Consider the following 24,559-nt stretch of genomic DNA (forward strand, 5'->3'; position numbering starts at 1 on the left):
TGATGGCAGGCCCTTGTGGAAAATTGCTTATTTGCATATAGGCCTACTGCAGCTCTGATTGGCGCACCGGTGTAGAGTCAGGTCCTGGACAAGACAGATGTTTTTATTAGGTTTTATTTAGTGCAGTGTGCGTTCCCACTTTATATTTCTATAGAATGTTAAATTGCCTTAATGTACATCATTCCCAAACAGTCTGAAAGTATGAAAACGTGAAAATGACCATATTTAGGTGCGCACTCTAATTTTTTTTATAAATATGTATACACACACACACACACACACACACAAATATAAAGCTGTCATATTCTTCCTGGGGGTTTATAGGAACAGATTTTAATAAGATTTCATGTTGCTAAAACACTGACAATTCCACTTTAAACCCATTTATGGGTGATGGGAAGGGTTGCAAAATTCCTGGAACTTTCAATAAATGACCGTGGTTTTCCAGAAATCCTGGTAGACGACTATTATGATTAAGGATAATTAGAGAACAGTGACTATTTCTACAGATAGAAATCTGACATACTTTTCTGTTCCAGACTATTCCATACATCTATTCTCCCATATATCTATCAAGTCTATACGCAAACATCTATTCTCCCATACATCTATCAAGACTATTCCATACATCTATCAAGACTTCCATTCATCTATCAAGACTATTCCATTCATCTATCAAGACTATTCCAAACATCTATTCTCCCATACATCTATCAAGACTATTCCATACATCTATTAAGACTATTCCAAACATCTATTCTCCCATACATCTATCAAGACTATTCCATACATCTATTAAGACTATTCCAAACATCTATTCTCCCATACATCTATCAAGACTATTCCATACATCTATCAAGACTATTCCAAACATCTATCAAGACTATTCCATACATCTATCTCTCTAGCCACACTGACAAAGGCCCAGGTGTAATACAGGCAGCGGGCCGGGGAAGCTAGTGAATGCCGACAGCAGGTGCTGGCTACACTGTGTTGCTGACGTGGCATCCGAGGACTCTCACCAGCCTCGCCTTAAATAAAGAGGCTTTTTGAGGCAGCACAAACACAAGCACATTGTTGGGCTGCCACTGACTGGACACAGCATCTGCCACTGCCGAGCCAACTGGTAGCCTTTAGTACTGTGACAGGAGCCAGACCCGGCACACTAGTGTCAGCCTGGGCAGCTAATGCTACGCCTGTTCAGAGATTAAGATACGTTTCTGCAAAGACTTCTGAGCAAGTGAATGCCATGCCTGTTCGGAGATTGGGCTACTGCAGTTCACTAATACGTTTCTGCACAGACTTCTGTGCAAGTGAATGCTATAACAGATATGGTATTGTTTGAGTGGTCTTTGTCTCCAGAAAAGGTCCCCTGAGCAAATGATTGTGCATCATCTTGACTTGATGTTAATTAGTAATAGTTGCAGGAAGATGTGAGTAACTAGAGCAGATCAAGGACAATGCATTGTTTCTCTCCAGACTAATACAGATGTTATTAGTCTGTCTTCTCGTAACAAACTCCACCACCTGCACTGTGTACACCAAATACAATACGCCCCCAGTCACACAGACAGGATGTTGACATGGAGATGTTTTGGAAGGGTCTGGCAGCAGATGAGCTCAAGTCTAGTTGGAGCATCCCTTCCTTTGATTTAGTAAGGGGAGTGGACTCACCCTTCACAACCATCAAAGTATTCACTCTGGCCCTATCGATACTTGGATCCGACGCAGAGACAAAATGTCTGACTGAACGTTGACCTGGCTGCAGCCCTTTGATCCAATGGGAGAAGCAGCAGTGAGCGTCGATCCACTATGAACGCTTATTTTTTCAGAGGGAACTTCTGGGGGAACTTTATTTGTGGTGTCAAATACAGTACAAGCACATAAAAATCACACAGGACTGCAATACATTCAAACACATGAATGTTGAGTCAGGTTGACAAAGTAGGACCAGGATGGAACAACATGTACTGTAGCGAACCGTCCCTCCTCAGCTAGCTAGCGCTGCATCAGGCCAGTCTTCCATTACAACCCTACACAGTGTCTATGAGAGAAACTGTGCTTGGCTCTGGCTCTGCCTGGGGGAGATAAGGAGTGTTGAGAAGAAGCAGAGGGAAGTTGGTTAGCATTCCTCTACCTAGACGCCAATTGGTTGAAGCAAATCGTTAAAATTCACGACAGCTCAGTCTATTTGGGGGAGGGGGGGGGGGGAATAGCGGTTAGTGCACTGGCATGTTTGTTTATTATTTTATTTACCCTTATTTTACCAGGTCAGTTGACTGAGAACACATTCTCATTTACAGCAACGACCTGGGGAATAGTTACAGGGGAGAGGAAGGGGATGAATGAGCCAATTGTAAACTGGGGATTATTAGGTGGCCGTGATGGTATGAGGGCTAGATTGGGAATTTATCCAGGACACCGGGGTTAACACCCCTACCCTTAACAATAAGTGCCATGTGATCTTTATTGACCACAGAGAGTCAGGACACCCGTTTAACAGCCCATCCGAAAGACGGCACCCTACACAGGGCAGTGTCCCCAATCACTGCCCTGGGGCATTGGGATATTTTTTTAGACCAGAGGAAAGAGTGCCTCCTATTGCCCCTCCAACACCACTTATACACTACATGTATAGTAATAAGACTTTTGAGAACACTTTAGAAGATGACTAGTAATATCAGAGTCCCCCAAAAATAGAGTGTGTGTGTGTGCATGGTTGGAATGAAGCTTATTTAGGAGTTGAAGCTGGTGCAATGCACACGAGGAGAATGCAGCCTGTGTGAAAGGGAGGACAGAGGAGGTGTGTGGAGCTCAGACGGAGAGGAGGTCAGCTCACCACAGCCGTTCTAATGAGGCTAGTCCATGTAAACAGCATTCCAGCAGGGGAAGAGATACATGTGTTCTTAACAGGTTGATCCATTACATACTACCATATCCTGTACTGCATCTATTCTACAGCTCACAGGACTCTGGTCAACTTTCACAGTTAACAAGGATTATAGTTAACAACCTTATATATCATAACATTAACTGTAGTTACTGTGGCAAGGGGGCTGCCCCTAACCACCCCATGTCAAGGTGATGGAAAAGGATTGAAACTGTAGAAACCATTGACAGAAAACACAAAGTTACTACTACACTTATTCAAAATGGGAGGCCCAACACACAGCCTCCTGTTGAAAACACTTCCTGGTATGTTTTCGTCTTCCTTTCATGAGAGCCAAATCAGGACGTTCCCCGTTTGAAAACATGCACGGTACAGAAGCATATGACGTTTTCACATAACACAGTGTTCTCGGATTGGAGCCTATTTTAATGACGAACACCATCACAGTAAGCAGAGCGGTTTGCAGCCCACTATAATTGAGCCGTTTATCATCTCATTTCATCATTATCTTTACATTACAAGTAGGGCTGACCCAATTAGTCAACAGGTCAATTAATTATTTATTATATATATATATATATATATATATATATATATATATATATATATATATATATATATATATATATATATATATATATATATATAATATATATATATATATATATATATATATATATATACACACACACAAAAAAAAATAAAGGGAACACTTAAACAACACATCCTAGATCTGAATGAAAGAAATCATCTTATTAAATACTTTTTTCTTTACATAGTTGAATGTGCTGACAACAAAATCACACAAAAAGAATCAATGGAAATCCAATTGATCAACCCATGCAGGTCTGGATTTGGAGTCACACTCAAAATTAAAGTGGAAAACCACACTACAGGCTGATCCAACTTTGATGTAATGTCCTTAAAACAAGTCAAAATGAGGCTCAGTAGTGTGTGTGGCCTCCACGTGCCCGTATGACCTCCCTACAACGCCTGGGCATGCTCCTGATGAGGTGGCGGATGGTCTCCTGAGGGATCTCCTCCCAGACCTGGACTAAAGCATCCGCCAACTCCTGGACAGTCTGTGGTGCAACGTGGCGTTGGTGGATGGAGCGAGACATTATGTCCCAGATGTGCTCAATTGGATTCAGGTCTGGGGAACGGGCAGGCCAGTCCATAGCATCATTGCCTTCTTCTTGCAGGAACTACTGACACACTCCAGCCACATGAGGTCTAGCATTGTCTTGCATTAGGAGGAACCCAGGGCCAACCGCACCAGCATATGGTCTCACAAGGGGTCTGAGGATCTCATCTCGGTTCCTAATGCCTATTCAGGCTACCTCTGGCGAGCACATGGAGGGCTGTGCGGCCCTCCAAAGAAATGCCACCCCACACCATGACTGACCCACCGCCAAACCGGTCATGCTGGAGGATGTTGCAGGCAGCAGAACATTCTCCACAGCGTCTCCAGACTCTGTCACGTGCTCAGTGTGAACCTGCTTTCATCTGTGAAGAGCACAGGGCGCCAGTGGCGAATTTGCCAATCTTGGTGTTCTCTGGCAAATGCCAAACATCCTGCACGTGTTGGGCTGTAAGCACAACCCCCACCTGTGGACGTCGGGCCCTCATACCACCCTCATGGAGTCTGTTTCTGACCGTTTGAGCAGACACATGCACATTTGTGGCCTGCTGGAGGTCATTTTGCAGGGCTCTGGCAGTGCTTCTCCTGCTCCTCCTTGCACAAAGGCGGAGGTAGCGGTCCTGCTGCTGGGTTGTTGCCCTCCTACGGCCTCCTCCACGTCTCCTGATGTACTGGCCTGTCTCCTGGTAGTGCCTCCATGCTCTGGACACTACACTGACAGACACAGCAAACCTTCTTGCCACAGCTCGCATTGATGTGCCATCCTGGATGAGCTGCACTACCTGAGCCACTTGTGTGGGTTGTAGACTCCGTCTCATGCTCCCACTAGAGTGAAAGCACCGCCAGCATTCAAAAGTGACCAAAACATCAGCCAGGAAGCATGGGAACTGAGAAGTGGTCTATGGTCCCCACCTGCAGAACCACTCCTTTATTGGGGGTGTCTTGCTAATTGCCTATAATTTCCACCTGTTGTCTATTCCATTTGCACAACAGCATGTGAAATGTATTGTCAATCAGTGTTGCTTCCTAAGTGGACAGTTTGATTTCACAGAAGTGTGATTGACTTGGAGTTACATTGTGTTGTTTAAGTGTTCCCTTTATTTTTTTGAGCAGTATATATATAAATAATCCATTGCGGAGGCCGTGGGGATGGCTCAGTCCAGGAAGAAGGGGGGTGTGCTAAAATGCACATCTCGCTCCAGAATGCGCTCTCTCCCGCCAATTTGTGCACATTCATTGTTTCATAATTTCCTTTCATTTCCCCATTACACATATCACCAGTAGTACATTTACCATTAATTCCTATATTTTCTAATATACAATGTTTGTTTGGTTACGGTAATTTCTGTTCATGCATTTAATATATTATTATTTCAGAGTCTTCTACCGTTTTCATTGTCGGAGTGGACACGTTGTTTGCCGAGCACACAACCTATGCTACCCTTGTGAGAAACAAGTTTTGGTTTATTTCATTCCATTTTACGAGTTTAGTCATTGTCTTTTGTTTGGAGCACTCCTGTCAATGTTGAGTAAGGACGCACACCTGATTACTCATAGAAGTAGGCCTATAGCCTACCTGGCCTGGGCGCAAATGTAGGCATATAAACAGTGGTGGAAAAAGTACCCAAGAGTCAATCAATACTTGAGTAAAAGTAAAGATATCTTAAGAGAAAATGGCTCAAGTAAAAGTAAGTCACCCAGTAAAATACTAATTGAGTAAAAGTCTAAAAGTATTTGGTTTAAAATTATATTTAAGTAGCAAAAGTAAAAAGTATAAATCCTTTCAAATTGCTTATATTAAGCAAACCAGACGGCACCATTTTCTTGTTTATTTTTATTTACTGAAAGCCAGGGGCACACTCAGACATCATTTACAAACAAAGCATTTGTGTTTAGTGAGTCGCCAGATCAGAGGCCAGGGATGTTCGGTTGATAAGTGTGTGAGAATTTGACTATTTTCCTGTCCTGCTAAGCATTCAAAATTTACTTTTGGGTGTCAAGTAAAATGTATGGAGTAAAAATTACAATATTTTCTTAAGGAATGTAGTGAAGTAAAAGTAGTAAAAAATATAAGTAAGTAAAGTAAAGTACAGATACCCAAAAATACTACTTAAGTAGTACTTTCAAGTATTTTTACACCACTGCATATGAATGCACCCATTGGGGGATCTGATAGTATTTCTGATTGGCTTAATGCACCACCACCACTACTAATGAGCTGAGGAGCTTCTCAAAGTCATGTTTTCTTCACCTCAAACAGCAAGCAAACATAATGTTTTTAAATCCACTGAGAATGACAATAGTTCCTCAATGTATTCCAGCTCGCTTCGTTTCGATAACTACGCAGCATGAAAGTGCAAAAACGTAATGCTCTAATCCAGTGGAAACTTCATAAAATAGGCCTACATGATTACTTATTATCCCTTGTAAAAATAGCCTATAGCTGTGTCTGTCCCGCTGGAAACGGAGGGCCCAGAATATTTTACACAATGTCATAAGTTTGCTAGCAAGAGCTTCCAGCCAGACTCAAGTTAATAGTTAAAACAAATGTTTAAAGTTTGTTGCAGACAGGCCATATGTAGCCAATGTGAGTTATGCTTTTTTTAATATATATATATATATAAAAATAAGACACACAAAACTAGTCAAAAGAATATATATTTTAAAATCAGGATATTTTCTACCTGCAGGCTGCAATGTTATTATTTGTTGGCTTCATATGCTTTTAAGGTTTATCATTGTCATTTAGATTGATTTTTGATTAACCACATGACAATGATTTTGAGATACGAAGACGTTGTTATAAATGTAATGAAAATGTGCATATGAAAGGCATAACTGGCACGCAGATCGGTATATATTTATTTTTATACATTTGCAAAATTTTCTAAAAACCTTTTTTTCCCCCACTTTGTCATTATGGGGTATTGTGTGTAGATTGATTAGGAAAAACTGTAATTGAATACATTTTAGAATAAGGCTGTAACATAACAAAATGTGGAAAAAGTCAAGGGGTCTGAATACTTTCCAAATGCACTGTATAATGTGTCTATATATGGGACACAACACACCCACGCCCCTTTTAACAGCACTAATTACAACCACAGGGATTGAATCCATTTAGCTTGTTTATTTCCTGAAGTGGATCATCTCTGACATGTATATGATCTTAATGAGGCAGACAACTAGATCTACTAGAAAGTCTGACCCAGAACCAGTCACACCAGCAACCTAATGGGGTGAGAGAATAACACAGGTGAGAAGGAGTATAATCCCACCTTTACACCTTTAGCCTTTTCTGTCATCTATACGATGTTAGGAGGAACTGGAACTGAGCCTGTATCTGCTGACTGTTTAGTCAACCAGTCGATACCATAGGACTACAGTTACAATACCTTGTGTAACCTCGCACGAGCCCCACACACACACACACACCTCACCCCAGGGCCTCAACACACACCCTCTCAATAGACACACACACACAGGGTGATTTGGTTTCACACAAACAAAATGGACACACCAGATTCTACACCAGAAAGCCGAGAGCTCAACGGATCCCAATCTGTCTGGTCTTTCTGTTGCCAAGGGGAATGAAAAACAACCACTTCCAGTGGACAGTAAAGCCCCCCCCCCCCCCCAACTCCATGTCTGCTGCTGACCCTGCCCTGTGTGGAGGGAGACATACAGTACAGCCCTAATCCTGCTGAGCATTACAGGGCAGGTTGGGGGGGTTGGTATTACATGTGCTGTGTGCTGTGTGCTGTGTGTGTGTGTGTGTGTGTGTGTGTGTGTGTGTGTGTGTGTGTGTGTGTGTGTGTGTGTGTGTGAGAGAGAGAGAGAGAGCAGGGTAGTGATGAAGGATAGAGCAGAGAGGAGAAGCTGCTGACCTGGGCTGACTCACTCAGGGAGTGTTTCTGATGGCCGTACATGTCGTAGTGGGAGTACAATAGTAGCATGTTGCCTTGGGCCAAATAATCATTACAGCAGCTCCATCCACAGACAGTAACTAGCCTGACCCTCCAGACTCCTTACGGCAGCTCCATCCACAGACAGTAACTAGCCTGACCCTCCAGACTCCTTACAGCAGCTCCATGCACAGACAGTAACTAGTCTGACCCTCCAGACTCCTTACGGCAGCTCCATCCACAGACAGTAACTAGCCTGACCCTCCAGACTCCTTACAGCAGCTCCATGCACAGACAGTAACTAGTCTGACCCTCCAGACTCCTTACGGCAGCTCCATCCACAGACAGTAACTAGCCTGACCCTCCAGACTCCTTACAGCAGCTCCATCCACAGACAGTAACTAGCCTGACCCTCCAGACTCCTTACGGCAGCTCCATCCACAGACAGTAACTAGCCTGACCCTCCAGACTCCTTACAGCAGCTCCATCCACAGACACTAACTAGTCTGACCCTCCAGACTCCTTACAGCAGCTCCATCCACAGACAGTAACTAGCCTGACCCTCCAGACTCCTTAGAGCAGCTCCATCCACAGACAGTAACTAGCCGGAGGTCTTCTACAGAGATTATTTTCTTGAATCCATGTTTTAGGGGGAACAGTCTGCAAAGTAGGCTACATTTCAATCAAAGCAAGTTGCATGATCCCGATTCCTCAGCGGTGAGTGTGGGTCTACTTACTAACTGTGTCCGACCTCGATTTCAAACCATATATCTCCTGGTCACCATCCTATTCTCCAACCACTAGCTCACACTGCAGGCTCAGCACTGATAGAGAGAAGAAGCTAAAAGGCAACCAGACTATAAAACATCTTTAAGTCTAATTAACGGTTTTGATACGTCACTAAGCCATGCAGAAGGAGTTGTATTATTTTTTACTTTATTTAACTAGGCAAGTCAGTTAAGAAAAAAACTATTATTTACAATGACGGCCTACCCAGGCCAATCCCGGACGACGCAGGGCCAATGGGACTCCCAATCACGGCCAGTTGTGATACAGCCTGGAATCGAACCAGTGTCCGTAGTGACGCCTCTAGCACTGAGATGCTGTGCCTTAGACCGCTGCGCCACTCGGGAGCCCTCACAGAGTTGATATGTGTGTGTGTGCATGCACGTGTGTGTGCAAATTAGAGGAAGCTATGCACACACACTAACAGCAGTGCCAGGAGCCTTGAATCGGGCTCCAGTGCGTCCCCCAGCTGCTCCCACACTAAGGCCCTGTGACAGCTCCTTATTCTTCAAAGGCAGAAAATGATGATGCAAGCACAGAAAGAGCAGCGCAAGTCACCCCGGACTGCCTGCTCCTGACTCGCTCCCAGGGAAGCCAGCTGTCTCCATCCACACCTACAGGTAGCACAGAACTAGTCTTTCTCCTCAGAGATTATTGTTCTGTTTTGAAGTGCTACAAAAATGATGTCTTGATACGTGTCATCCTTAATGAATCTATACTCCCTACCCTTCACTGAAATGACATATTAGCTTTCTTGTTTATCTCAAATTGTTGCCATGTTCCCACAGCTGTCTTTTATTATGATGGCTTTTTAACTGCAGGATAAAAACTAATCTTGTGTAACGCCCTGGCCATAGAGAGGGGTTTTTGTTCTTTATTTTGGTTAGGCCAGGGTGTTACATTGGGTGGGCGTTCTATGTGCATTTTTCTATGTTGGTTTGTTTCATTGATTTTGGCCGTGTGGCTTCCAATCAGGCACAGCTGTAGAGTGTTGTTGCTGATTGGGAGTCACACATAAGTGCCTCTTTTTCCGTTGGGGTTTTGTGGGTAATTGTTTCTGTTAGTGTTTTGCACCTGACAGGACTGTTTGGCTGTCGGTTTTCTTATTTTTGTATAGTGTTCTTTCTGCTATTAAATATTCAATGATGAACACTAACTCCGCTGCACCTTGGTCTACTCTCTCTCACGACAGCCGTTACATCTTGACCGCAGGCCAATTGTCTTGGACAGGTAGAGAAAGTATTCTGTTGCTGAAAATGTTGTAAAACAAATTGTAAATGATCAATGTATCATTGTTGTTGCAGCTTAGTTTATAACGACATTTGATTAATACTAAACCTGGCTAACTAATAATGAACCTAATCATGGTATTAAACCTATTCAGTAAACCATCTCTAAGCAAACATACCCACATCCATGGGTCTAACATATCTTCAACGTGGGGGGGTTGGAGTGGTAGCTACAGGCTACAGCTGAACAAGTCAACGGGCTATCCTATCTGGCCCTTATCTCTGCAATCTGCCCACCCTTTTCCTCCCAGAGCACAGGGCCGGGAGCATGAGCTGACCCATCAATCTGTCAAGACTCTTTGCACTCTGCTTGTACATGTTGCGTTGACAATAGTGTGTGTGAGGCAAACCACTACGTTGAGCATTTTACAAACATGTCAGTTATCTCCAAGACGATACACTGGTTTCCTGAGCTGGCCTATGATTACTGATGAGCAGTATGGAACAAACAGAACACAGAGGCAAGAGCAACTCTGAAACTGAACAATTGATTTCAAATGGGTTGTTTTGAGGTAGTGGAACAGCTTGGTTTTTCTGAGGTGGATCCCGATGTAGCTCAAATTCCCAAAGCTAAACATCTTGTCCACATAGGGTTCTGCTGAATCTAGGAAAGAAATGTAAACAATCTTAGGAAATGATGGACATGCAGGGCCTAGGGTGGCCCAGAGAGTGGATGGGGGACGGGAGGAGAAAGATGGAACCATTAGTAGTAGTGGATAGAGGAGGACGGAGGAGAAAGATGGAACCATTAGGTGGGATAGAGGAGGACAGGAGGAGAAAGATGGAACCATTAGTAGTAGTGGATAGAGGAGGACGGGAGGAGAAAGATGGAACCATTAGTAGTAGTGGATAGAGGAGGACGGGAGGAGAAAGATGGAACCATTAGTAGTAGTGGATAGAGGAGGACAGGAGGAGAAAGATGGAACCATTAGTAGTAGTGGATAGAGGAGGACAGGAGGAGAAAGATGGAACCATTAGTAGTAGTGGATAGAGGAGGACGGGAGGAGAAAGATGGAACCATTAGGTAGTGAGTGGATAGAGGAGGACAGGAGGAGAAAGATGGAACCATTAGTAGTAGGGTGGCAGTAGAGGGGAGGGGACAGGAGGAGAAAGATGGAACCATAGTAGTAGTGGATGAGGAGGACAGGAGGAGAAAGATGGAACCATGTAGTAGTAGTGGATAGAGGAGGACGGGAGGAGAAAGATGGAACCATTAGTAGTAGTGGATAGAGGAGGACAGGAGGAGAAAGATGGAACCATTAGTAGTAGTGGATAGAGGAGGACAGGAGGAGAAAGATGGAACCATTAGTAGTAGTGGATAGAGGAGGACAGGAGGAGAAAGATGGAACCATTAGTAGTAGTGGATAGAGGAGGACAGGAGGAGAAAGATGGAACCATTAGTAGTAGTAGTGGATAGAGGAGGACAGGAGGAGAAAGATGGAACCATTAGTAGTAGTAGTGGATAGAGGAGGACAGGAGGAGAAAGATGGAACAATTAGTAGTAGTAGTGGATAGAGGAGGACAGGAGGAGAAAGATGGAACAATTAGTAGTAGTAGTGGATAGAGGAGGACGGGAGGAGAAAGATGGAACCATTAGTAGTAGTGGATAGAGGAGGACAGGAGGAGAAAGATGGAACCATTAGTAGTAGTGGATAGAGGAGGACAGGAGGAGAAAGATGGAACCATTAGTAGTAGTGGATAGAGGAGGACAGGAGGAGAAAGATACAACCATCTACATCCCACATTCATTGTCATCCTTCAGTGATCCCTACACACTACTCACAGCAGTACGTGACCTAGAAACATGACCTTACCCCTCAGTAGTTCCAGAGACATGCGCCTGGCTGATGGCAGCTTGAGTGTCACTATTCATCTCAATCAATCCGAAGCTTGATTAATTGGAGCACTTGAGAGACAGGGCATGTCAGGAGCTAACAGCTAACTGTTGGTGTTGGCAGAGCTCCAAACAGAGTAAAGCCTCTCGTAAGTGATATCTTCCGTCAAGCGTTAACATCCTGTCTGTGCCCGTGGCCCCGAGGTGAGCTTCTCAACTGACAGCCACTGGAAAATGACTGTGTGCCCAGCTTTGGTTTTGCAACAATAATATAGAAATCCCCTGAAGGAAATATGTTTATTTATTTAACTAGGCAAGTCAGTTAAGAACAAATTTTTATTTACAATGACGGCCTACTCCGGCCAAACCCTAACGACGCTGGGCCAATTGTGCGCCGGCCTATCGGACTCCCAATCACAGCCGTTAGTGATACAGCCTGGTATCCTACTCATAACGCTTATCCGACCTTATCCGACCTTATCCTCTGCGTTTAATAAGCAGTGCTACCACTTTAACAAAGCTCAATGATAAAGTATTGAATCGCTTCAACCATTTATGGCCATTAGCAAATGCAGTGAGCTAATGAGCCATTATCTTAAACAGCCTTCATAACGTTACTGTTTGTGGTAGGCATTTATTTAGAGCATGAGCTACGTGCTTGAAGGGAGTGTCTCATACTATCTCAAGGCTAAAGCCAAGAGAATAATGTGCATCATAAATCACATCTGTCAGAACAATGCTAGCAGGTATGTTGCTATATTCTCATTATGGATTTCTATGTTCGCAAATGTTGACCTTGAGCCTAGAGTTAACTGAGGTAGTGGTTTGACAGGTAACACTACTCTATAGTCTCTGTTGTAGGTCCAGCTGAATGGCTATGTCAGTGGATATATGTACATAATGACTGCCTGAATAGTGCTTGACAGCTGGACCAAAGGTTAGATGTGTGTTAGCTAGCTAGCTAGTCCGGGGGCTCTGACATTAGCGTAAAGACCAGTAGCACATCGTTCTCTCAGGAGTGAAATGGTGGCCGACCCAGCCCCCCATGTTTGAGTGGGAGTCAAGTCAAGGTAATGTACCATCAAAGGGAGGGAGAGAGGAATGAAAAGACAGGAAGATATCTATTGCATACTCCTCGCCTCCTTCTTAAAACCCATTGGATGAGAAAGCCAGAGGTCCCTCCCCTCTGACCTTCTGCTCCAATGGGTTTTGAGAAAGAGGCAAGGAGAGAGGAGTATGGAATGGAGACACTCCCAGTGTCTTAATTCAACCTTAACAACAGTCTTAAAAGCTCTGTTAAGAATATTAGAGGGAAGCAGGATTCTGTTCCACACAACTAACTCGTAGAAATGCACCTTGGATGAATAGATTCTTGATTTAAACCGAGTTCACACTGTTACTTCCCTATACCTCTTAAAGCCACTGTCCCTTTTTGAGTAATCCAAGGTTAGACTGTCTGGGTGAGATGTGTTCCATCTCCAAGGTTAGAATGTCTGGGTGAGGTGTGTTCCATCTCCAAGGTTAGACTGTCTGGGTGAGATGTGTTCCATCTCCAAAGTTAGACTGTCGGGGTGAGATGTGTTCCATCTCCAAGGTTAGACTGTCTGGGTGAGGTGTGTTCCATCTCCAAGGTTAGACTGTCTGGGTGAGGTGTGTTCCATCTCCAAAGTTAGACTGTCAGGGTGAGGTGTGTTCCATCTCCAAGGTTAGACTGTCTGGGTGAGGTGTGTTCCATCTCCAAGGTTAGACTGTCTGGGTGAGGTGTGTTCCATTTACAAGGTTAGACTGTCTGGGTGAGGTGTGTTCCATCTCCAAGGTTAGACTGAGGTGTGTTCCATCTCCAAGGTTAGACTGAGGTGTGTTCCATCTCCAAGGTTAGACTGAGGTGTGTTCCATCTCCAAGGTTAGACTGTCTGGGTGAGGTGTGTTCCATCTCCAAGGTTAGACTGTCTGGGTGAGGTGTGTTCCATCTCCAAGGTTAGACTGTCTGGGTGAGGTGTGTTCCATCTCCAAGGTTAGACTGTCTGGGTGAGGTGTGTTCCATCTCCAAGGTTAGACTGTCTGGGTGAGGTGTGTTCCATCTCCAAGGTTAGACTGTCTGGGTGAGGTGTGTTCCATCTCCAAGGTTAGACTGTCTGGGTGAGGTGTGTTCCATCTCCAAGGTTAGACTGTCTGGGTGAGGTGTGTTCCATCTCCAAGGTTAGACTGAGGTGTGTTCCATCTCCAAGGTTAGACTGAGGTGTGTTCCATCTCCAAGGTTAGACTGTCTGGGTGAGGTGTGTTCCATCTCCAAGGTTAGACTGTCTTGGTGAGGAGTGTTCCATCTCCAAGGTTAGACTGTCTTGGTGAGGAGTGTTCCATCTCCAAGGTTAGACTGTCTTGGTGAGGAGTGTTCCATCTCCAAGGTTAGACTGTCTGGGTGAGGTGTGTTCCATCTCTAAGGTTAGACTGTCTGGGTGAGGAGTGTTCCATCTCCAAGGTTGGGGCCAGTTCCATGGTCAGTGATCATGAGCAAAGGAGACGAGGAAAGGAAGATGTCAATATTGGTACTAGTCAGCTATAGAGTGGACTGGACTAGGCCCTAGTTCCCTTAGTCCCCCTCTCCTAGTTCCCTTAGTCCCCCTCTCCTGGGCCTTAGCATTACTAAATCAGTAAAGGGTAGCTACGCAATCTCACTGTGCAAACAATTAAATGCTGCACCTCTGCACTCAAAAACCACTCAATTGTGCCGGCGTGTTAGAGATTAACCCACAGGGCTTACACATTAGCTGTCCAGAGTGGGAGACACACACATTAGCTGTCCAGAGTGGGAGACACACACATTAGCTGTCCAGAGTGGGAGACACACACATTAGCTGTCCAGAGTGGGAGACACACACATTAGCTGTCCAGAGTAGGAGACACACACATTAGCTGTCCAGAGTGGGAGACACACACATTAGCTGTCCAGAGTGGAGACACACACATTAGCTGTAAAAACACACAGAGGCTGTAAAAAATAGCACCCCTTGATCTTGGTCACGTTTTGTCATTTCAAACACTTGGCTTTCAGACTGGTATCAGAAACTGCTTTAACAGTACGGCTGGATGAATCTAGAGCAATATTTCTCCCTCAAACACTTGACTTGTAATAGGCCTCCAGTATAGGTGTTCATGTTCTCATATAGAACGAGGCAAGTAAGTACTGTACACCAATCAGGGTCAGGGTTGACCAAAACACCTGCTTGTCCAGTTCTTACAATTAGTTCAGAACACTAAAACTGTACACTTTCCAAAGCCACCTAAAACAATATAGTCCTCAGTCACACAGTACGAGTGTGGTGCCACTCTGAAGTCCTCCTCAAGGAATGTCAGAAGGAATGTGTACACTCCCACGTTCAATGAAACCCAAGCTACTGTAAACAGACTGTGGTCAAACGGCGAACCACCGATATGGAAAAAAGAGGATAGTTGCCAGGCTGTGTGGCTGTAGTTGCCAGGGTATTCTGGTGAAATAAGGTTCAGGTGTTGTTGTTGTGTGACATACAGATGAATGACAGAGGATGTGGGGGGGGGGGGCTGTAAATCCCTCTGGAATGTTCAGAAAAAGAGGGTGCCCCAAAATAACCTACTGGGCTTGTTATTCAGACAACCTACGCCTCTGACAAAGGTAGCACAACTCAGTAATAAACAACTCATTTTGAGTTTGTCCTTCCTTCCAAGCTCTGTTGCCGCCCATCTCAACAGATTCAGAATTGATTTGATTGAACTATTATGTACTGACAACCTTGGCTGGTGCTTTGGGTTCTGGTCTGGTATCCAAAAACAAGGGGGAAACAGTGAAACAAGAAGGCACAACTGTAGCCATTCAGAAGCTGCTGTGGGCAGAGGAAAAAGCTCCTCTGTGTACAATATAATCCCTGCACAGCTGGATGAAAACTGCAATAAAGCTTTCTATAGAGCAGGAGGACTCTGGCCACAGGGACAGCTGGGGCCAGACATTGTTGCATAAGAACACACAGCTCATCCCATCTATCAGGTACAAACCAGGTTGATCATAGAGCAACGGTTTCTTCATTACTGGAAACTGTTTTTATTGCAACATCAACCACAGTTGCTGTACTACTACACAGACTGGCTGACACAAACAGCACGGTAGACTGGCTGACACAAACAGCACGGTAGACTGGCTGACACAAACAGCACGGTAGACTGGCTGACACAAACAGCACGGTAGACTGGCTGACACAAACAGCACGGTAGACTGGCTGACACAAACAGCACGGTAGACTGGCTGACACAAACAGCACGGTAGACTGGCTGACACAAACAGCACGGTAGACTGGCTGACACAAACAGCACGGTAGACTGGCTGACACATACAGCACGGTAGACTGGCTGACACAAACAGCACGGTAGACTGGCTGACACAAACAGCACGGTAGACTGGCTGACACAAACAGCACGGTAGACTGGCTGACACAAACAGCACGGTAGACTGGCTGACACAAACAGCACGGTAGACTGGCTGACACAAACAGCACGGTAGACTGGCTGACACAAACAGCACGGTAGACTGGCTGACACAAACAGCACGGTAGACTGGCTGACACAAACAGCACGGTAGACTGGCTGACACATACAGCACGGTAGACTGGCTGACACATACAGCACGGTAGACTGGCTGACACAAACAGCACGGTAGACTGGCTGACACAAACAGCACGGTAGACTGGCTGACACAAACAGCACGGTAGACTGGCTGACACAAACAGCACGGTAGACTGGCTGACACAAACAGCTGTCATGACGTTGGCCTGGGGGTAGTTTATGACCCCCCCCCCCATAAATACCTTTCTCCCTTCCCTCTCTCGACTCTACAGAAGGAATCTTGAAAAGCCTTTGTTAAACATATAGAGTCTGGGAACATCAAAAGGTGGGGGGAAAGGAACCATATTTCGGTAATCCAACCAGTTGAAAATATGTGTTGGTACTTAATGAATATGATGTCAGTTCGGTTGTCATCTGAGACATTCTTATTAATGACAGGACGACAAACTCAAACTCATTCTTAGAAAGTCTTCACATTATAGTTATCAGATTCACATGAAATTGTTGTGCAATTTAAATGTTTAAATATGAAACTATTTGTGAAAAGATGAAATGTAATTTTAGCTTCCAAATGAGAGAATTGGGTTTTCATGAGTGAACTATGCTCAACTCATTGGCCCGCCCATGTGAACAGACATGGGTTGTAAACTATGCAACACACCCTTCTCTCCCTCCACTATATAAGCCCTTTACGAAAATATAACTTTCTGTTCCGGGTACATTAGGGCGACGGTCCAATGTCAGAAAGATTCAGATAATAAGCTGTTCCGAGGACGTGAGGACGACGGTCCCACGTTAAAAGGACTAAAATGTCAACTACAGAACTAAGCCAACCTCAGCGTGAGCTTTGGTTGCGAATGGTAGGAACTTTGAGCTCTTATTCACTACAGAAGTGATACCTCCTAGCCGTTGAGTTAGCAGCGGCCGCTGTAAACGTGGGCTAGGAAAGGACGGACGACGGATACAGTCTAACACACAACGACGATACTACAACGTATCCAGTTTACCACCAGAGACATTCTTCCGAGGACAGGAAGATCTCTGTCGGGCAACACGGCCAGCATCTACGACCAACCTACTGAAGCGCAGCGCAGAGTAAATATTTATTGCATTTTCCTTTTCCAAATGGGCGGTAATTTAGAATGCATAAGATACTGTATTTACGATAGCATAGCTTCTCCCTTTGTTCCTCAGTCTTCCCGCTCTTTCACTCAAACCCAACCTCCTTTCCTTTGTGTAACCAGCCGTCATGTCTGCTCCGTCTACCAGGGACATTTTCTGTATGACATAATTTGCATTCTGTGTATATGTAATTCTGTGTGATTATTTAGGTATTTAGTAAATAAATAATTAAACCAAAGTTTGTATTGCTGATTCAACTTGTTAGCCAGGGTTTGTGAAGATAACCAAGAATTTACAACTTTCAGATGAGACTGAAATAAGGTGAGGATTAAATATTGAGTGCTATTGATGTAAAATATTACTAGGTTTTTAAGAGTTTATTCGGAAGATAACAGCGCTATAAACATTATTTCGTGGTGCCCCGACTTTCTCGTTAATTATCTTCCTGATTAGCGTAATCAGGTAATATTAATTACAGAGAAATGATTTTTATAGAATAGCATGTCATATCACTTAATCCGGCATAGCCAAAGACACGACACAGCATTGTAGACTGGCTGACAGAAACAGCATTGTAGACTGGCTGACAGAAACAGCATTTTAGACTGGCTGACTGAAACAGCATTGTAGACTGGCTGACTGAAACAGCATTGTAGACTGGCTGACTGAAACAGCATTGTAGACTGGCTAACTGAAACAGCATTGTAGACTGGCTAACTGAAACAGCATTGTAGACTGGCTGACTGAAACAGAACAAAAGCATTTTGGCTCATTTTGTATCCATGAGAGGAAAACAGCACCAGAAAACTCAGCGACAAAATAACCATCACTGTTACAAATTCCAAAGGATTTTTATTGCACGGGTGTCCTTACCTCCAACACTGGCCCTGCCCCCAGAATGATCTGCTCCACCCCGCTGGCGAATCCCTTCTGGCTGAGGGCGGTCAGGTGGTGAATCAGGAAGTTGGTGCTCTGGGTCTTTCCCGAGCCGCTCTCCCCAGAGATGACGATGCACTGGTTCCTCCGCCGCTGCAGCATGGCATGGTAGGCCACATCCGCCACGGCGTAGATGTGCGGCTCCAGGTCTCCCAGAGCGTGGTTGTCGTACATCTTGACGTACTTAGGGTTATAGATGGGGAGGAACTGGAAGGGGTTAATGACAATGAGGATGCTGCCTACGTAGGTGTAAATCCTCTCCTGGCGGAAGCGCGAGCGTAGGTTGTCCAGCAGCGAGCGCTCGGTGAGCTCCGGCAGGCAGCACAAGTCGGCGTGGTCACCCCTGACCTCCTCCTGTGGCAACAGGCCACGCTCCGTCATGCGCCGGCGCTCCTCGGTCACACGCAGCCACATCTGCAGGCTGCCGCCGTAGTGGATGGAGCCATCCAGATTCTTCTGCCGCAGCAGGAAGCGGTAGTCCTCCCCGCCGCCTGAGCCTGAGCGCTGCTCCAGAGCCCCGCGGGGCCACAGCATCATCCGCTGGACTGGGCAGTCACTGGGGTTCAGGATCCATTCTTCCCCGCCAAATTCCTTGACTTCGGCTAGCACATAGCAGCGGTCGCGGTCCAGACGCAGGCGCTCCAGGCAGCGCTCAATGGCCTCGGCGGCCGTGGTGCTTTTGCGGGCGCTGACGGGGCAGTAGATGGTGCCCTCGGCCAGGGAGCCCGGATAGATGCGCAGGGTGAACTCCGAGTCCTCGTAGCGTCCTCGCCTGCCCAGCGTGCCCACGCCGCCGATCCCACCGCCGTGGCCGCCATCACGAGCGCTCATGGTGTCACAGGGGTTCCCATTAGCAGTCACTTGACCTTGCACGTCCTTCACTAGGCCGGATGGGAGACTGCCTCAAGACATCACCGCTGGAGGAGACAGAGAAATAGAGGAGGGTTAGAGATGACAAGACAACACACAGAGAGGTTAACACCGTAAATCATTCGTCACTGAATCCACCCCAAAAAATTGCATTTCATGTTATTATGTAATCTATGACAAATGTCCAAATGAGTTTATAGCTGGCTGGCCAACATAAAGAGACTGGAACATTCAGGGATAACAGCATCTGGGCCGACTAGATTACACTGCACAGCAGCAGCAGTCCATCCCCATGCCAAGACTAGCAGCTGCCAGCTTCTCCACTGAACACACAATAACACCATTCAAAACCTTAATATACACCCAAAGGTCCTGATGGGGTGACTGGTGTCCACAGAGAGAAGAGAAGAGCATTATGAGACAGTCAGAGACAAAACATCTGTCCAACTGGACTGTCCTAAACTCATCAACACTTTGTGACAACTACTTATGTAAAAAGGCTTTATAAAATACATTTGATTGAAGGATGGACAATATAAATGGGCTAAAAATCGGTGCAGAGGGTAGTGCGTACGGCCCAGTACATCACTGGGGCCAAGCTTCCTGCCATCCAGGACCTCTATACCAGGCGGTGTCAGAGGAAGGCCTAAAAAAATTAAAAATAAAAATAAAAAATGTCGAAAACTCCAGCAACCGTAGTCATAGACTGTTTTCTCTGCTACCACACGACAAGCGGTACCGGAGTGCCAAGTCTAGGTCCAAAAGGCTTCTTAACAGCCATAAGACTCCTGAACATCTAATCAAATGGCTACCAAGGCTATTTGCATTGCCCCCACCCTCATTTTTAACACTGCTGCTACTCTCTGTTGATTCTCTTTTACCTCTACCTACATATTACCTCGACTAACCATTTCCCCCGCACATTGACTCTGTATGTAGCCTCGCTACTGTTATATTTTGTTGCTCCTTAATTATTTGTTATTTTTACATTTTTCTTGTAATAAAAAAAAAAAAAGTTGTACTTTTCTTAAAAATGCATTGTTGGTTAAGGGCTTGTAAGTAAGCATTTCACTGTAAGGTCCGCACCTGTTGTATTCGGCACGTGACAAACATTTGATTTGATGTAATTGAAACTGGGCGTACTCCTGTATGTCGAGCCATTTGAATGTAAACTTTTTTGTTGTTAATCAAAATGCATTTCTGGGCAGAAATTCCGTTTGGAACATGTGAACTTTCATGTGCCTTAATAACAAACTTGTATGCCATCTGTAAATACGAATAAAATTGTTAACCTGTTAGGGCTAGGGGGCAGTATTGACACGGCTGGATAAAAAACATACCCGATTTAATCTGGTTACCACTCCTACCCAGTAACTAGAATATGCATATACTTATTACATATGGATAGAAAACACCCTAAATTTTCTAAAACTGTTTGAATGGTGTCTGTGAGTATAACAGAACTCAAATGGCAGGTCAAAACCTGAGAGATTCCTTTACAGGAAGTGGCCTGTCTGACCATTTGTTGAACTTCTTTTCCATCTCTATCATTTACTAAGGATCTCTGCTCTAACGTGACACTTCCCACGTCGTCCATAGGCGCTCAGAGCCTGGGAAAAAACAGAATGTCGTCATTCCAGCCCCAGGCTGAAACACATTATCGCCTTTCTCAAGTGGCCGATCAAGGGACACTGGCTTATGCGCATGACCCCGACCGCCCCCGCCTTTGGGATTTTTTCCTCTGTTTGCCGAAAAGGAGATTCCCTGTCGGAATATTATCGCTTTTCTACGAGAAAAATGTCGTAAAAATTGATTTTAAACAGCGGTTGACATGCTTCGAAGTACGGTAATGGAATATTTAGAATTTTATTGTCACGAATTGCGCCATGCGCGTGACACTTCTTTACTATTTCGGATAGTGTCTGGAACGCACGAACAAAACGCCGCTATTCGGATATAACGATGGATTATTTTGGACCAAACCAACATTTGTTATTGAAGTAGCAGTCCTGGGTGTGTATTCTGACGAAGACAACAAAAGGTAATGAAACTTTTATAATAGTAAATATGATTATGGTGAGTGCTAAACTTGCCGGGTGTCTAAATAGCGAGCCCGTGATGCCTGGGCTATGTACTTAGAATATTGCAAAATGTGCTTTCACCAAAAAGCTATTTTAAAATCGGACATATCGAGTGCATAGAGGAGGTCTGTATCTATAATTCTTAAAATAATTGTTATGCTTTTTGTGAACGTTTATCGTGAGTAATTTAGTAAAATGTTTGCGAATTCCCCGGAAGTTTGCGGGGGGTATGCTAGTTCTGAACGTCACATGCTAATGTAAAAAGCTGGTTTTTGATATAAATATGAACTTGATTGAACAAAACATGCATGTATTGTATAACATAATGTCCTAGGGTTGTCATCTGATGAAGATCATCAAAGGTGAGTGCTGCATTTAGCTGTCTTCTGGGTTTTGGTGACATTATATGCTGGCTTGAAAAATGGGTGTCTGATTATTTCTGGCTTGGTACTCTGCTGACATAATCTAATGTTTTGCTTTCGTTGTAAAGCCTTTTTGAAATCGGACAGTGTAGTTAGATTAACGAGAGTCTAGTCTTTAAATAGCTGTAAAATAGTCATATGTTTGAGAAATTGAAGTAATAGGATTTTTAAGGTTTTGAAAATCGCGCCACAGGATAGCAGTGGCTGTTACGTAGGTGGGACGAATTCGTCCCGCCTAGCCTAGAGAGGTTAAATTACGAGCCTAGTTGGTTTAGCCGCAGAAAAAGCGAGCAACCTTCCCGCTAGTCATGATTGGCTGAGATCATGAGTGAGCTGGACATGCAGAGAGATAAGTTTGGATTGGTCTTCCATGTAGCACGCTTCTATCTGTAACATGAGCTAGCTTGTCAGTATGTGTAGGAAATCCTTTCTAACACCGTTTTTTTTAGAAGATATCATCTAGTAGACTGTATAAGTGTTGCTCTCCACTTTCTGCAGGGCCGAGTTTTGAAATCAGTGGAATTAGACTACGATAGCTAAGGAGATTCTGGCGTTTGATTGCAAATATGCAGACAGAGTCAAAAAGAGAACACACAGAAGGCTGTTGTATATAACACCCGTCTCCGGATTACATATTCAAACTAAGGGCAACCATGGCATCCGACACAGTGAGGGAGAAGTGTCCATCTATGTATACGGGTAAGATTGAAAGTAGCTAGCTACATTCAGATATTACACGTTTCTAATTTTGTCAGAAAGTCATTTTCATTTCAAGTGTACTGCTAGCTGGCGGTCTCGCTAGCTAATGTTACGTGTATGATCTGTGTAGTTATATTATTCATATCTCAGAGCCATTTGCATTGCTAGTTATAGCCTAATGTTAGCTAGCTAACATTGAACCTGGTTGGTTAGCTACCTGTAGACTCATGCAGGGTAGTAACGTTATGAGTTGGGATTAAGGTTCATTGTTTAGCTAGCTAGCTACATGTCTACATATGCAAGTAACCATTTCAATAGAATGTTCATGACGTCACCGCGACAACTGTCGATAGACGTAGCTGGAATAAATTAATACACCCGTAGTATAAACCAGCCTTTAGTCATGAAACCTTTGGTTGTTTAGTGCATGGCCTCACATGTGAATCCTTAACCTGTTGGGGATAGGGGGCAGTATTTGCACGGCCGGATAAAAAACGTACCCGATTTAATCTGGTTACTACTCCTGCCCAGTAACTAGAATATGCATATAATTATTGGCTTTGGATAGAAAACACCCTAAAGTTTCTAAAACTGTTTGAATGGTGTCTGTGAGTATAACAGAACTCATATGGCAGGCAAAAACCTGAGAAGATTCCTTACAGGAAGTGGCCTGTCTGACAAGTTCTTGTTCTTCTTGGCTCTGTTTATTGAAAACTGAGGATCTTTGCTGTAACGTGACACTTCCTACGGCTCCCATAGTCTCTCGGAACCCGGGAAAAAGCTGAATGATGTAATTCCAGCCTCTGGCTGAAAAACATTAGCGCGTTTGGATAGTGGCCGGTCAGAGTACCAGACTGAGGCTCGTGCCCGAGTCGACCCCATGTTTTATTTTCTTTCGTCTTTGAACCTAAACACGCTTTCCCGGTCGGAATATTATCGCTTTTTTACGAGAAAAATGATTTTAAACAGCGGTTGACATGCTTCAAAGTACGGTAATGGAATATTTAGAATTTTTTCGTCACGAAATGCGTCGTGCGCGTCACCCTTCTTTACCATTCGGATAGTGTCTTGAACGCACGAACAAAACAGAGGATATTTGAAAATAACTATGGATTATTTTGAACCAAACCAACATTTGTTATTGAAGTAGAAGTCCTGGGAGTGCATTCTGACGAAGAACAGCAAAGGTAATAACATTTTTCTTATAGTAAATCTGACTTTGGTGAGGGCTAAACTTGGGGGGTGTCTAAATAGGTAGCCCTGTGATGCCGGGCTATCTACTCAGAATATTGCAAAATGTGCTTTCACCGAAAAGCTATTTTAAAATCGGACATAGCGAGTGCATAGAGGAGTTCTGTATCTATAATTCTTAAAATAATTGTTATGTTTTTTGTGAACGTTTATCATGAGTAATTTAGTAAATTCACCGGAAGTTTGCGGGGGGTATGCTAGTTCTGAACGTCACATGCTAATGTAAAAAGCTGTTTTTTGATATAAATATGAACTTGATTGAACAAAACATGCATGTATTGTATAACATAATGTCCTAGGGTTGTCATCTGATGAAGATCATCAAAGGTTAGTGCTGCATTTAGCTGTGGTTTGGGTTTATGTGACATTATATGCTAGCTTGAAAAATGGGTGTCTGATTATTTCTGGCTGGGTACTCTGCTGACATAATCTAATGTTTTGCTTTCGTTGTAAAGCCTTTTTGAAATCGGACAGTGTGGTTAGATTAACGAGAGTCTTGTCTTTAAAATGGTGTAAAATAGTCATATGTTTGAGAAATTGAAGTAATAGCATTTCTAAGGTATTTGAATAACGCGCCACGGGATTCAACTGGCTGTTGAGTAGGTGGGACGATTTTGTCCCGCCGACCCTAGAGAGGTTAAAGAGCTGGGTGGGGCTAAGGCTTTAGAGGGTGTGAACGATGCTGAATGGGTGTAGACAAAGAATTATTGAATGTCCAATACCAGAGCCAATGAGAACCATTT

At 44.3% G+C, this 24,559-nt stretch overlaps 1 protein-coding gene across 10 annotated transcripts in view; it reads right to left on the reverse strand.

Annotated features, from left to right (window-relative positions):
- Positions 1 to 24,559, reverse strand: part of LOC106587854 (unconventional myosin-IXAa) — a 183,645-nt gene that overhangs the window by 133,746 nt on the left and 25,340 nt on the right. For all 10 annotated transcript variants that reach the window (XM_082957939.1, XM_082957943.1, XM_082957944.1 and 7 more), the window contains exon 2: positions 18,431 to 19,410. In XM_082957939.1, coding sequence (XP_082814065.1) covers positions 18,431 to 19,324 — 894 coding nt within the window. In that variant the 5' untranslated portion in view covers positions 19,325 to 19,410. The remainder of the gene's footprint in view (positions 1 to 18,430; positions 19,411 to 24,559) is intronic.

The sequence above is a fragment of the Salmo salar genome, chromosome 11 (genome assembly GCF_965601325.2).
Source record: "Salmo salar chromosome 11, fSalSal1, whole genome shotgun sequence".
NCBI lineage: Eukaryota > Metazoa > Chordata > Actinopteri > Salmoniformes > Salmonidae > Salmo > Salmo salar.